This window comes from Leptinotarsa decemlineata, unplaced genomic scaffold, assembly GCF_025532065.1.
Source record: "Leptinotarsa decemlineata unplaced genomic scaffold, Ldec_3_MD MMD2_tig00001064_RagTag_RagTag, whole genome shotgun sequence".
In the NCBI taxonomy this organism is placed as follows: domain Eukaryota; kingdom Metazoa; phylum Arthropoda; class Insecta; order Coleoptera; family Chrysomelidae; genus Leptinotarsa; species Leptinotarsa decemlineata.
In genome coordinates this window covers 667059-679325 of record NW_027412558.1, presented here as the reverse complement: position 1 = coordinate 679325, position 12267 = coordinate 667059, and the positions used below count along the sequence as shown (strand labels likewise).

General features: G+C 36.2%; 1 protein-coding gene across 2 annotated transcripts in view; it reads right to left on the bottom strand.

Moving 5' to 3' along the window:
* Positions 1-11877, bottom strand: part of Cht10 (Chitinase 10) — a 30919-nt gene extending 19042 nt beyond the window's left edge. The window contains exons 1-4 of one of the 2 annotated variants that reach the window (XM_023173394.2): positions 11722-11877; positions 3635-3727; positions 1531-1754; positions 929-1365 (exon numbers count right to left, since the gene is read on the bottom strand). In XM_023173394.2, the coding sequence (XP_023029162.2) occupies positions 929-1365; positions 1531-1754; positions 3635-3652 (679 nt within the window). In that variant the 5' untranslated portion in view covers positions 3653-3727; positions 11722-11877. Of the gene's footprint in view, positions 1-928; positions 1366-1530; positions 1755-3634; positions 3728-3839; positions 3980-11721 lie in introns of those variants that run through there. The other variant, XM_074175488.1, reaches the window with a different exon arrangement.
* Positions 11878-12267: the final 390 nt, after the last annotated feature.

The following is a 12267-nucleotide window of genomic DNA, read 5'->3' as shown; positions in this document are numbered from 1 at the left end:
ATAACTTGTAGTCATCCAGGCTAGAAAGTGCCACTCTGAAATGTAGACTATCTTCTGAAATATCATATTTCGGATGTTCGAAGTGTACCAACTTTGCTGCCCACAGTAACCCATATAATGGCTTCTGTAAGTGAGCTACACCAGACGATATATCAGCGGCAGCCATGCAGGACCTTTTCTTCTTTGGTTTGGAAGAATCAGTGAACGTGAGCCTTCGCTGAACCACTCAAGGAAGGGTTTGTTTTTTCTGCTGATGCAGATTCTGCTACTTCTTTTTGGTGCAAGACATATCCATCAGGCATCCCACTTTTGATAAGGTGGCTGAGTTGCTTCGTGCTGCACCACTTCCTAGGCTTGTTAACAGAATGGGAGTTGAAGAACCAAGAAGCTCCTGATCTTATGCGACAGAAAGGTCAGTTGGGGTCAGATTCTTTGGTTGCTTTAAGGTCCTTGAAGAATCAATCTTACTACTGGCTCTCGGTATCCGAAACGTTCCATGGTGACAACTGATGAGCTCAAGGTTATACATTCTCGGGGTACAACTCAGGATGAAGACATGATCGAGAAAGCAGATATTCGATAGCTGAATTTGCTGATAAACGTGCAAATATCAGCAAACAGTAGTTCAAGTAGTACGACAATGAAGAAAGTCTGACGAGTATACGTAAGTATGGCATCTTTTCTCATGACATCCTTGGAATCAAGTCAAAACTAAAACATTGCTCATCCAAGATAAAACACGGTCCTCAAACCTCAGACTTGGGGTTGAGTTTAACAATTCGTTAGTGGGTCAGCCTAGGTCGAAAAACCGCTGTATAATAGCTCTAATAGTTTATGGATATCATGTACCGTATTTAGATTCTTAACGGTTGATATGTCCAAACAATTGGGTGGATTTTTTACTTGAAAATAATCTGGAATTACGTACTTCTCCTCTTTTGACCTCCTCCAAAAAAAGAATCGTCAAGTCGCAGACTCCTACGCGCCAAAGCTCCATAAGGTCGCGGCAATAGCTGTTGATATCTGTCATCCACCCTGTAGGGACGGGAACTTCTATAATCTGTTATGACGTTCTGAAAATGTTGAAACGGCGAATACAAAGACTGTTGCTTCTGGAAATAGGTTTGTGGAAACGTCTGGAAAGGGGTGAAGGCAACTTGATTGGGAAAGTACTGATTGTAAGGGAATTGTGGAACGGATGGCTGAGAATGAAAGTCATTCTGGGAAGAGAAATCTAGCTGTCCAGAGGGGATGATAGTTTGCTGTTGAGTTGGGGAGAAAACTTCTTCTGGGTCCAAAGGTTCATCTGGAGGAGGCCTCTTCTCCACAGCGTCTCGAAGAGGCAGTCTTCTGGAGTTCATGGACCTGGAAAGATACATGCTTTGGTTCTCTCAGATATACGAAGTTTCTTCAGAACTCAGGGATGATTTCTAAGAAGACAAGGAATGATAATTTTGCAGATGAACCAAGATACCTTTTATCGAAATTGCTGGATTTACAAAATGGTGCAGAGTTGCTTTTCATACTTACAAATCTGGAACACTCTCAACGGCTGTTCTCAACGGTAGGCTTTTGGTTCCAAATTCTTCATATTTGAGATAAGGGGAACTTCTGTCCCTGTCTGCTTCGGGCACGTGTTCCACGGAGTCTCTTCTAAACGTTGGTACGTTCAAAGGGGGAGCGTGTCGATCCCTTTTTACTCTAGTTGATTTTTCTTCCGTTAGGGATGTACAGAGAAGAAGAACTGTACATATCTGGAACGGTAGAAGAGAAATTAGTTTTTGGAATTGATTAGTTCCAAGTTTGACAGATGACATAACGGATTTTTGCAATATAATAAGTAGAAATTGGAACTTCAATAGGAGGTCAAAACTTCTCCAAATAAAAAAATTAAGAGACGTCAGATCAGGTGGTTCAGTCGGCTAGACCCCTTCTTTCCATTAATTTTCCAAGCTCCAGTATGATGTGTTTCGACTAATTGGTTTCCTCTCATCGATAGCCAATTTCACCTTAAGAACTGATATGCTAATTTCGTAATATCGGAATACTTATGTTCGGCAGTTTCTTCAAACAAAAAACTCTCCTCTACCGATATTAATTATTGTAATACCCAAATTATAACACCCGTTGTGATGGCTTCCAATTAGCAGACCCGTTCGGAGAAATCCATCTTCCAAGGCCTTTGGGCAAGGTTGTCGAGATTGATTAAGTATCTGTTATATTTTAAATAGATCAGATCGAGATAAGGATCGATTAGATGTCGTATTCTAAAAGGAATCAATCAGCGTATAATTTTAGATTGAGAAGATAAGGCTCCTCAGTTTTACTAAACATAGGATAGATAGACAGATAGTCTTGCTGAAATTTTGGGCACGGTATTAATTTAATCACAGTTTTTTGGTTATAGTTGACTAGAATATGGATGTTTTTATGGGTTCCGCTATTTATGTAGAGATTCGTCAAATAATTGGCAATTTAGAAAAGGAAAAGCAACAATTTCCACGAAATGCTGCAAAACGTCATTTTAAATGACGTTATAATTGACTGTTAATGAAATTATCAGTTGATCAAATAGTTCAAACATGTTTTTTTTAGTTAACTTAAGACATATTTTCAGTTGGGTGTGAAATAAATTGAAGAATTATTGAATTGAATATAGTGAATAGATTAATAGTACTTTGCACCTCAGTTTATGATGGACGTATATGATTTTGGAATATACAAATCACCCCCGATCATATCCTCCAGCCTTATGATACGAAAAATACAATCAATTACATTTCTGATTGACTCAGCCGTTACTTAATGAAGATCCACAAATTAATCAATGTTTCTCTTTCAATAGATAATTTCAATAAAGAACTTAACATCATCAAGCAAATTGCGGTTAACAATGGGTTTAAAGCCGAATTAATAAACAAAATACTTGCCAAGAAAGTCTACGCAAAAGCGATTCGTTTTTCCAATTGATAAGGTAGATAATCAAAACAATAGAGAAAAGTTAGCTATAAATAATAAAGACAAAACATCCAAATTCGAGAAATCAGGAGTATATGAATTGAAGTGTGGAACGTGCCCTAAGGTATATATTGGTCAAACGGGCAGAACATTTAGGAATTGAATCCAGGAACATCATACGAGCCATATAAATAAGAAAACAAATTCATCATATTCAAATCATCTTCTAGAAGAAAATCTTTTTTGCACATAGAAAATAAAGGTTTGAATAATTAATAGAATTATTGTTTTATTATCGTGAGGTTTTAACTCTGTTTTGGTGGCCTAGCTTTCAATTTTTTCATTATTCTATTGATTTGAAGGAAGTAATCAAAACAAAAAACGAATTGAACATTTTGTGGATGATTCAAGCAGTTATTGATGAAGGAAATAGAAAAACAAGTGTCGGAGTAGTTTGAAAAGCTTCTCGAACGTGGAGAGATATATTTTTAATGGATCATTTCAACATTTTTCAATTTCAATTTATATTGAATTTTTACATGTGGCAATGAACAAAAAATACATTATTTGGTCCATTTTATGGGTAGTTTGATCAGAAATATCTATTCAATAATGACTCTTTCAAATTCGAACTCTGATATACTTAATTTTTGAAAAATCTTAAAAAAGCACTAACCTTTATGTACATTTTCATAGCGGATCACTCAGTTCACACTAAAATCTCGAACTCATCCTTTTCTATCTCCCTGAAGAAGTACACTTGGATTCTCTGAAAACAAACATTAACCATCAACTTAACCGTGAAATCGAGCAAGACAAATGAACAAAATACCGATCGACGATCGGCAATTATCCTTAAAAAATACGTGAGTGCCACTGACCAATATCCGAGGAAGACAATGGCAGCGAATTTAAATTCTTCGCAGGTCTTCATTACCATTCCCAGACGTTTGATTACAGTCTTCAGCCACCGAGTTGGAAAAATAACGCTTTACGACCAGGCATTTTGACTGAACGAGTTTGATTACATTTCAGTGTATTTTTCAAAGGAGTCGCTATCTTATCTTCGTTTGTTTTGCACAAATGTGAAATAAAGGTGTGCTGAGGAATTTTTTAGGTCCTTTTTTCAAATGACCAGGATATTATATATTCTAACCATGGTGTGAATAGTTCCATCAGTATGAAAATTGCGTGCTGGGGATTCGATGAAGCCGAGGAGGGCCGTTTCTGCCTGGCCCTAATTGGCGGAGGTTTTACCGGTGAGAAAGTTATTGAATGCTTGAAAAGATGGTTGTCGGTTGGCGAGACGTCTACATTTCGTCCATTTCCTCACAAAAGGACTCTGCTTTAATGGTTTGTCCCGAATGCAGGAAATTGAAGTGAATCATACCAGCTGCTGACCACCAAACAGTAACCATGATCTGTTTTTGGTGAGTTTTCGCCTTGAGGAAGTAGCTGGGTGGCTCATTGGTGTTCAACAAGTCCTGAACGTCTCCCATTGTCGTAGAGGATCCTTTTTTTATGTCACGTGATGATCCAATCAAAAAAAGGATCATTTTAGTTGCGCAAAAGCAAAGATGAACAGTCCTAGAAATCCAATGTTTAAGCTTCTTGACGTTTTCAACCATCAAAAACGATATGGAGCTAACTCCAGTTCTTCCGCGATCCCAAGAACTGTTTGTGGTGGGTGAATCTCAAATCATCGTCCTGGATTACTGTAGGTCAACCACTTCGGGGTTCATCTTCGAGGATAAAATTTCCGGAACGAAATTTTGCAAACCAACGTTGAACAATATCATTGCTAAATGCCTAAGTGGTTTTTTGGGCTGGTTTTGGTTCAGTTTCAATTTGTAGAGAAAAATTTGGCATCATAGGTATAGTAGTAGGCTGGGCAGCAATAGTATGGCACAAAATTCTCTATCGATTAGTATACAGGGTGTAACTGAATAAGTGTAAAACATTTGAGGAGGTGATTCCTCATCGAAAAAAAGATAGGATCTTTCATATAAAGAAACTTCTTTGGAGCATCCCTTGTTAAGATACAACCCCTTGAAGGGGGTACATAAAGTTTGTATAACAATTTTTTCACAAGCACTGAAAAAGTTACAATATTGAAATCAACCTGACGTTTTATACTACCAAAAAGACACTTAGCCAGGAATTTATTTGGTTCACCACATGGTTGTAAGGGGTGGAAAACGCAACCCCTAAAATTTATTTCCAATGTAACTTTTTGTCTTATCATTTGTTTACCATTTGAAAATTTATTTCAGATAGCCTGTTCCATTCTGAACAAAAAATGTCTCTTGGGTTTTTTGTCCAAAATAAACCAGTTCGCAGCAAAAAATTATTTTAGGAACAACTACATCGTCATAAATGCGAAAATACGAAACTAATCTATCTAGTAGGTCGCTATTAGCGAAAGTGACAATTAAATTGGTATGACGCTGTCAGTTTGTGAATTTTCGAAATTGAATTAATACTACTTGTGTGTTATTGTTCTGTTCTTAATTTGTTTCTTTAATAATTCACTTGTTATTAAAATGAGGAAATGGCTGATATGCATTACGTTTACGGTCTGTCGCAGAGGAATGGGTTAGAAGCTTCTAGAAGATATGCTGAAATGTATCCTCAACGGCAGCATCCTTCACATAGAATATTTGCTCGACTTCATCAACGATTATGAGAATATGATGTATTCGACAAAAGAACGCAGGATTGTGGTCCCCATCGAGAAGTACGAACACCACAGCTTGAGGAAGCAGTACTTAATTTGATTGAAGAACAACCTACTACCAGTACTAGAAAGATTGCTTTCCAGCTAAATGTTGATCATATGACGGTATTTCGAATTTTAAAGGAACAACTCTTATACCCTTACCATCTGCAACGAGTACAGGCACTGTTACCGAGAGACTTTCCGAACCGTCTTGAATTTTGCAATTGGATGCTGGAAATGATTAGAAGAAATTGTGACTCTCTGAAGACGATAGAATTCACAGACGAATGTAGTTTTTCTCGGGACAAGATTATTAATTTTCATAATTACCACATATGGGCTGATGAAAACCCTCACGCTATTGTCGAAACTAACCATCAAGAACAGTTTTCTCTTAACGTGTGGCTCGGAGTTATTGGGGATGATTTAATTGGGCCTCATTTTCTACCTCCTCGATTGAATGGTGAGGCATACGTTTAATTTTTAAGAGAAGTGCATCCAGTACTGCTGGAGGAAGTTCCTTTGGGCGTCAGAAGGGATATGTTTTTTATGCATGATGGGGCTTTCGCCCATTTTAGTCAAGTAGCACGTCAGCATTTAACTGAAACATATGCAAATCAGTGGATAGGTCGAGGAGGACCACAGAACTGGCCCGCTCGATCCCCGGATCTCAATCCTCTCGATTTCTCTATTTGGGTCCATTTACAGTATTTGGTTTACCGTACTCCTGTTCGAGATGTAGAAGACTTAAGAAACTGCATCATCGATGCGTGCAGGGTAATCAGAGAGACTCCAGGAATATTTGAGCGAATACGTGGCTCAATGCGCCGACGTCTAGACGCATGCGTAATGTCTGAAGGTAGACATATTGAACATTTACTATGATTTCTACATGTTGTGTGTTTTGTTATTAATAAATTAGTTTTGTTTATTGCCCTTTAATCGTTCAATGCAGGTACTAACTACAAAATAACAATAAATCCAGTTCGTATTTATGACGATGTATCTCTGTAGTTGTTCGTAAAATAATTTTTTGCTGCAAACTGGTTTATTTTGGGCAAAAAACCCAGGAGACATTTTTTGTTTAGAATGAAACAGACTATCGAAAATACATTTTTAAATGGTAAACAAATAATAAGACAAAAAGTTACATTGGAAATAAATTTTAGGAGTTGCGTTTTCCACCCCTTACAACCATCGGGTAAACCAAATAAATTACTGGCTAAGTGTCTTTTTGATAGTACAAAACGTCAGGTTAATTTCTTAAGTTCTTTGTGTATTGGTGGTATAGAGCTGAGATATATTTATCTTAGTTTTTGTCGTTTTTAAAAGACGAGATTTCGTTCATTCTTAACAAAAACTCAACTTAACCTTAACCTTAACTTAAATTAACATTAACGTAGGTTAAGTATGAACGAAATCTCGAATTTTGAAAACGATAAAAACCAAGATGCATATATCTCAGTTCCATACCACCTATACACTTTGGAAATATATTCAAGGAACTGGGTATGAAAGTGGTTTTTAAGACAAGTCGTACACAAAGTCGAGAATTCGGAAAAGTCTGGAATTTACGAAATTAAATGTAAGGACTGCGATGCAAAGTATCATGGACAGACAAAAAGATCTATTGAAATGAGGTACAAGGAACACTTGGCACACTTAAAATATGGAAGACCTGAAAAATCAGCAGTCGCTCGTCATATTTTGCAACAAAACCATTCCATAGACTTCAGTTCATTAAGATTAGTTAGACAAGTCAACAACAACAGGCAACTAGATGCCTATGAAAGTGTAGAAATAAGTAAACATAATAATTTTATGAATAACGATGGTGAACCAATACCTAATCGTATACTTAGCTTGTTAGCTTGTTAAAATGATATTTAATTATTACATAAAGACACACTGTAAAATTAAGTTAAGACTAGAAGATAAGGCAATATTGTGAAATTAATTCAAGACGCTTAAGACACAAGTACCTAGAAGAGGTATCTATGGTATACGTAAGGATAACTTTGTGAGTATGATTAGTTTGATCTTCCTCTTGAAGATGATCACTTAGTGATCGAAACCCTTGTCGAGGTGTTAAAGTAATAGTTTGGTGTCGGGATAGAGTTTGTGAAACTTCTTTAAAGGTCAACCAGAACATCTGAGAATGATCATGGCGTCAGAAGAAAGATGGTCTGATCTGTGGTCCGGACTTAACTAGACATGTTCGCAGCGTGAATATGAAAGATGGATGTGTTCCCTCTTTATTACATGAATAATTGATTACTGTTTACATAAATAACGTTAAAAATGCCATAATTCATAACCGTTTTATGCGGGCCTGCTCGAGGCTCCCACTACCAGTAATTTGAATAATTCTTGTTGGATGTGTGAGTTATGCCTTGAACGAAATTCATGAAAGAAACGACGTTGGTGGTTTGCTGTAGAAAAATCTGCATAACAGCCTCATATCGAACATTGGGATCGAAACTAGAATTGAGTTTTTTGCGTCTCAGAAATAATCAATTACAAGATTCGATACTGCTTCGTTAATTGGCGTTGGTTGAGAAGGACTTGTTGTTGTAAAACTGGTCCAAATCGACTTCTTGCTGGAAATCGAAAATAAAAGAGTCCTACTTGTTGATACACACCAAGGCATTCGATAACGACCATAATCGTTGGGAAGGAATAAATTTAAAACGATATAAAAATACATTTAGTTCACAACAGCTACCGAGAATTCTTTATCGGGTTGATATCCTAAGTCCAAATCCAGTTGGAAACGAGTTCCTGAACTGGTTCTTTAAGAACACAACATTTCAATTATTTGATAGAGATGTTTCTTTCAAGCTATTAATTAGAATTTTATGAGTCTTTGTACGGTGGAAGATAACCCCAAATGGATATCGAAACAAAAATAGTTTCGCTGCAGGTAGACAACTGTTTACTACCTGCCAAGAAAACATCTTATTCCTACACTCCAAAAGAAACACTCCAAAAGAGAAATGCATTTTCTGGAAGTGAACTTTTCTGATAACGATTCCTGAAGGGTCTAACTTTTTTCCAAGTAGACTCACATATTTCAAGATCCAAGTGAGTAATATAAAAATAAACGTATGGGTTCACCAAATTGCTTCTACGCTAAAAATAACTATAGGGCCTTCCAACAGAAACTGTCCAACTTTGACAATTTATAATGGCCATCTTTTTGAAGGTACATCTCTCAAATAATGAAAGACCCTATATACCACCAGATATAGTGAACCCAGTGGGTTCACTTGTGGAAATATAAAAGTTTCATTTATTCCAAAATGAAGGCAGTGGGACTCAAATAACATTCTGACATTAAAAACGGCTTGAAATGGATATTTCATTAACAAGCTGTCGTCCCCTCACCAACAAAAACTCTAAAAAGTTTAAACTTCTCTGAGTCAAGGATCAACCAGGTCTAACTTTTCAACGTACGGTTTCCAGTGAATCACTTGGTATGAACCTTATAAAAACCCGAACGCATTCCAAAACATGTAATTTCAAGTTGCTATTTCATGAAAAAGTTTTCAAGCAAGAAAAGTTCTGAAAATGATCTCAATGAAGATTGTTTTAATGGAACTGTTTGATGAGATTTGGGATTTCCTCTGAAGAACAAGCTGAGAGTTGATAACTGAGCTAACTTTGAACAAACTTTTTAGAAAACTCACTCATCAACTTACTCTCATTGAATTTTTTTGGGGTTCAATATAATCAAAAGCTCCATTATGTTCATAACGGTTTCGAAAGATCCATATTTATGGATTTACAAACAAACACATCCAAAGCAGCTTTGAACAAACTCATCTTGCAAATATTTTTGGACTTCATCCTGTGCTATAAATAATAATTCTCCGATAAATACACAACATAAAGACAGCACCAACGGTACTTTTATTATCATCTGATTCTTATGATAATCAGATTCGAAAATTCTTTTTGGGCTCATAATAACATAAAGGTCATCGCAGTTACCAGAAACAATGAGAAATTAAAAGTTATGTACCTGTCATGTAGAACATTGGATTCTTTCAAAAAGGCGAAATATTTAATGATAGTATTTTTGATCGAAGATCAAGGATGAATATTTCAAATTGAAAGTAGAATGTAAATAACATATTCAAATATCGAGGTGTGTTAGGGCATTGACTCCGATCTGAGAGGTATTCTTTTGATTTTTTGTTCCAGCCAATAAAGTGGTGTCATTGAGAAAGAATTCCGGTGGAGGGAATAGATAAAACCAGATTATGATCAAAACTGTCAAGAAGCGGTGATAATTTAACAACATTTATCGTACAGTTATGGAATAAATCTCACCACTCATTAAAATTTGATGTTTTGATAGTAACTGTATTCGAAAAATGTAATTTGTTGGACAACTCTGTTTTTCTTAGATCAAGTAGGTTCCTCACTTCACGTAAAGGAATATATTGAAGACTATTATAAAAAAAGTAACAAGGAGCATCAATAAATATCTTAAATTTTCTGTGGCTTCTGGGTGGGTGTTAAAAAAAGATAGCAACACCAATCTCCATTCTGGTAAAACCTGATGCTGAAAGAAAACTATTAAAAAGTCTTCACCAAAGCAAAGAAGTTCACGTAAAAAGAAGAAGGCTGCATGTCTTAACGATAAGAAACCTCTTTGAAAAAGAAACAACTTTCAAAATTTGAATATAAATGAAATGAATACTACCCCTTCTAAGCTTCAGTGAGTAAATCCAGACAGCAATGGTAAATTTAAAAAAATGTGACGTAAAAAGCTTCCTCCTCTCAAGAAGGTTCAGAAAGGTTTCAAATTATGCAGGACAAAGATACCCATAGAGAAAACCATGAGAAAGAATCCAACTTTTTTTGTGACTACAAAAATTCGATGAAGTGGAAAATTCTTGGGTAGATGAGAATAGAGCAGACATACAAATACATCTAGGGATGTGGAGTGAAGCAATGGATGAAAAGCGATTTGAAAAGTTTACAAAAAAACGTCTAGGATGATTTTGGAAGCCATCTTTAATTTCTCAAGAAAGTGAACTCGGAGATAGAGTTTGAGAAGAGTCTGAAACAGCATGGATAGGAATTCAAGAAAAAAGAACAGAAATTATGTAGGAAGCAGACAATAGGTCATCAACGAACAAGCTGATAATGAGAAAAACAAAGTTAAAAATTTGTAATGTGGATACTTTAGACAATTACTTTCCACAAATAATAGAGTTACCATATCTTTAGCTGCATGTTGCATAAAAACTATTGGACTATACAGACGACCTAGTCCAGAGCAAATATAATAGTTTATAGACGCATACAAGATGAACCAAAGACAGAGGATTTATCATAAGCCCATCCGAAAACGACATTTACCAAAAGGACCAAGATAGAAATTGCATAGGCATTCAAGGCATGAAAAAACAAAAAAGTATATGATACTTTATTAGCCAAATATTGCCCATATTTTCTCATGCAATCTTACCAACTCTTTAGCGAATGATTCTCTGGCTGCAACTACCTACTTAAGTAGAAAATTTACAGATGAGAACTTACAAGAACTTAGGACACGACTAAGTAATATTGATTGGACTTGTGTAAGTGGACTTACTACAAATAATGCATTTGAGGCCTTTATGAAGGAATTGACTTGGTCTCTTGAAGTGTCATGTCCTAAAAATAGGATAAATGTAAAAGAAAAACAGAAAGTAAAAAAAAGTTGGGTAACGAAAGAAGTTGAGAATGAAAGCAGTCAGTTGAGAGAATTGTACAAAAGAATGATAGATGGAGAAGTGAGTGACGAGATTAACAGAAGTGAAAAAAGAGAATATACAAATAGATTGAAGAAGTTAAAAACAGGATATTACGCAAATCAAATAGAAACGGCTGAAAACAAACAGAAAGCTACATGGGATATTGTAAATAGTTTCAGAGGGAAAACCTTTATTACACTCTGCTAGAGTGTAATTAAGATTTAGATACATTTATTTCTCAATTGTGGAAAATTAAAAACCCCCAAAACACCCATTCAGGATCTATACACCTACCTTCTAGTCACTAACTCCAAAATCCCGCACGTGTCCACTGGAAGTCGAAAAAACCAACACCTGAAAAACCTGACCAAACAAACCACTTCTTCGGCTGGCCATCAAACGTACAAATGCGTGACGCCTCACGATGATCGATTCTTATAGGTGGCAGAAAACCAGCGAAAAGCCACCAGGAGTCGAAGAAACAAAGCAAAATCGAATTTGTTTCGCGTGCGAGCACCCAGAAGCGGACCCAAAAAGGCGCAAAAAAAAGCTTCGGATGCAATTTGTCGAAATGCATTCGATAATGAAATGGCAACGAATCGCCTTGAACTTGGACTGGTTGCTTGCGACCGCTGGAGGTGCCGAAGAAATTAATAGTCTGGTTTGCAACTGCAATTTCATCGGAAACCTGAACTTAAGTCAACTTTTGTCCACAAATTTAATCATAGACCAATATTTCTAATCAACCATTCATCGAGAATCCTGGAAAAATTCATAAAAGCAAGATAAGTAAAGTAGAAAAGAGAATTGAAACTTTCTATGTTTTTTACCACTTTAATT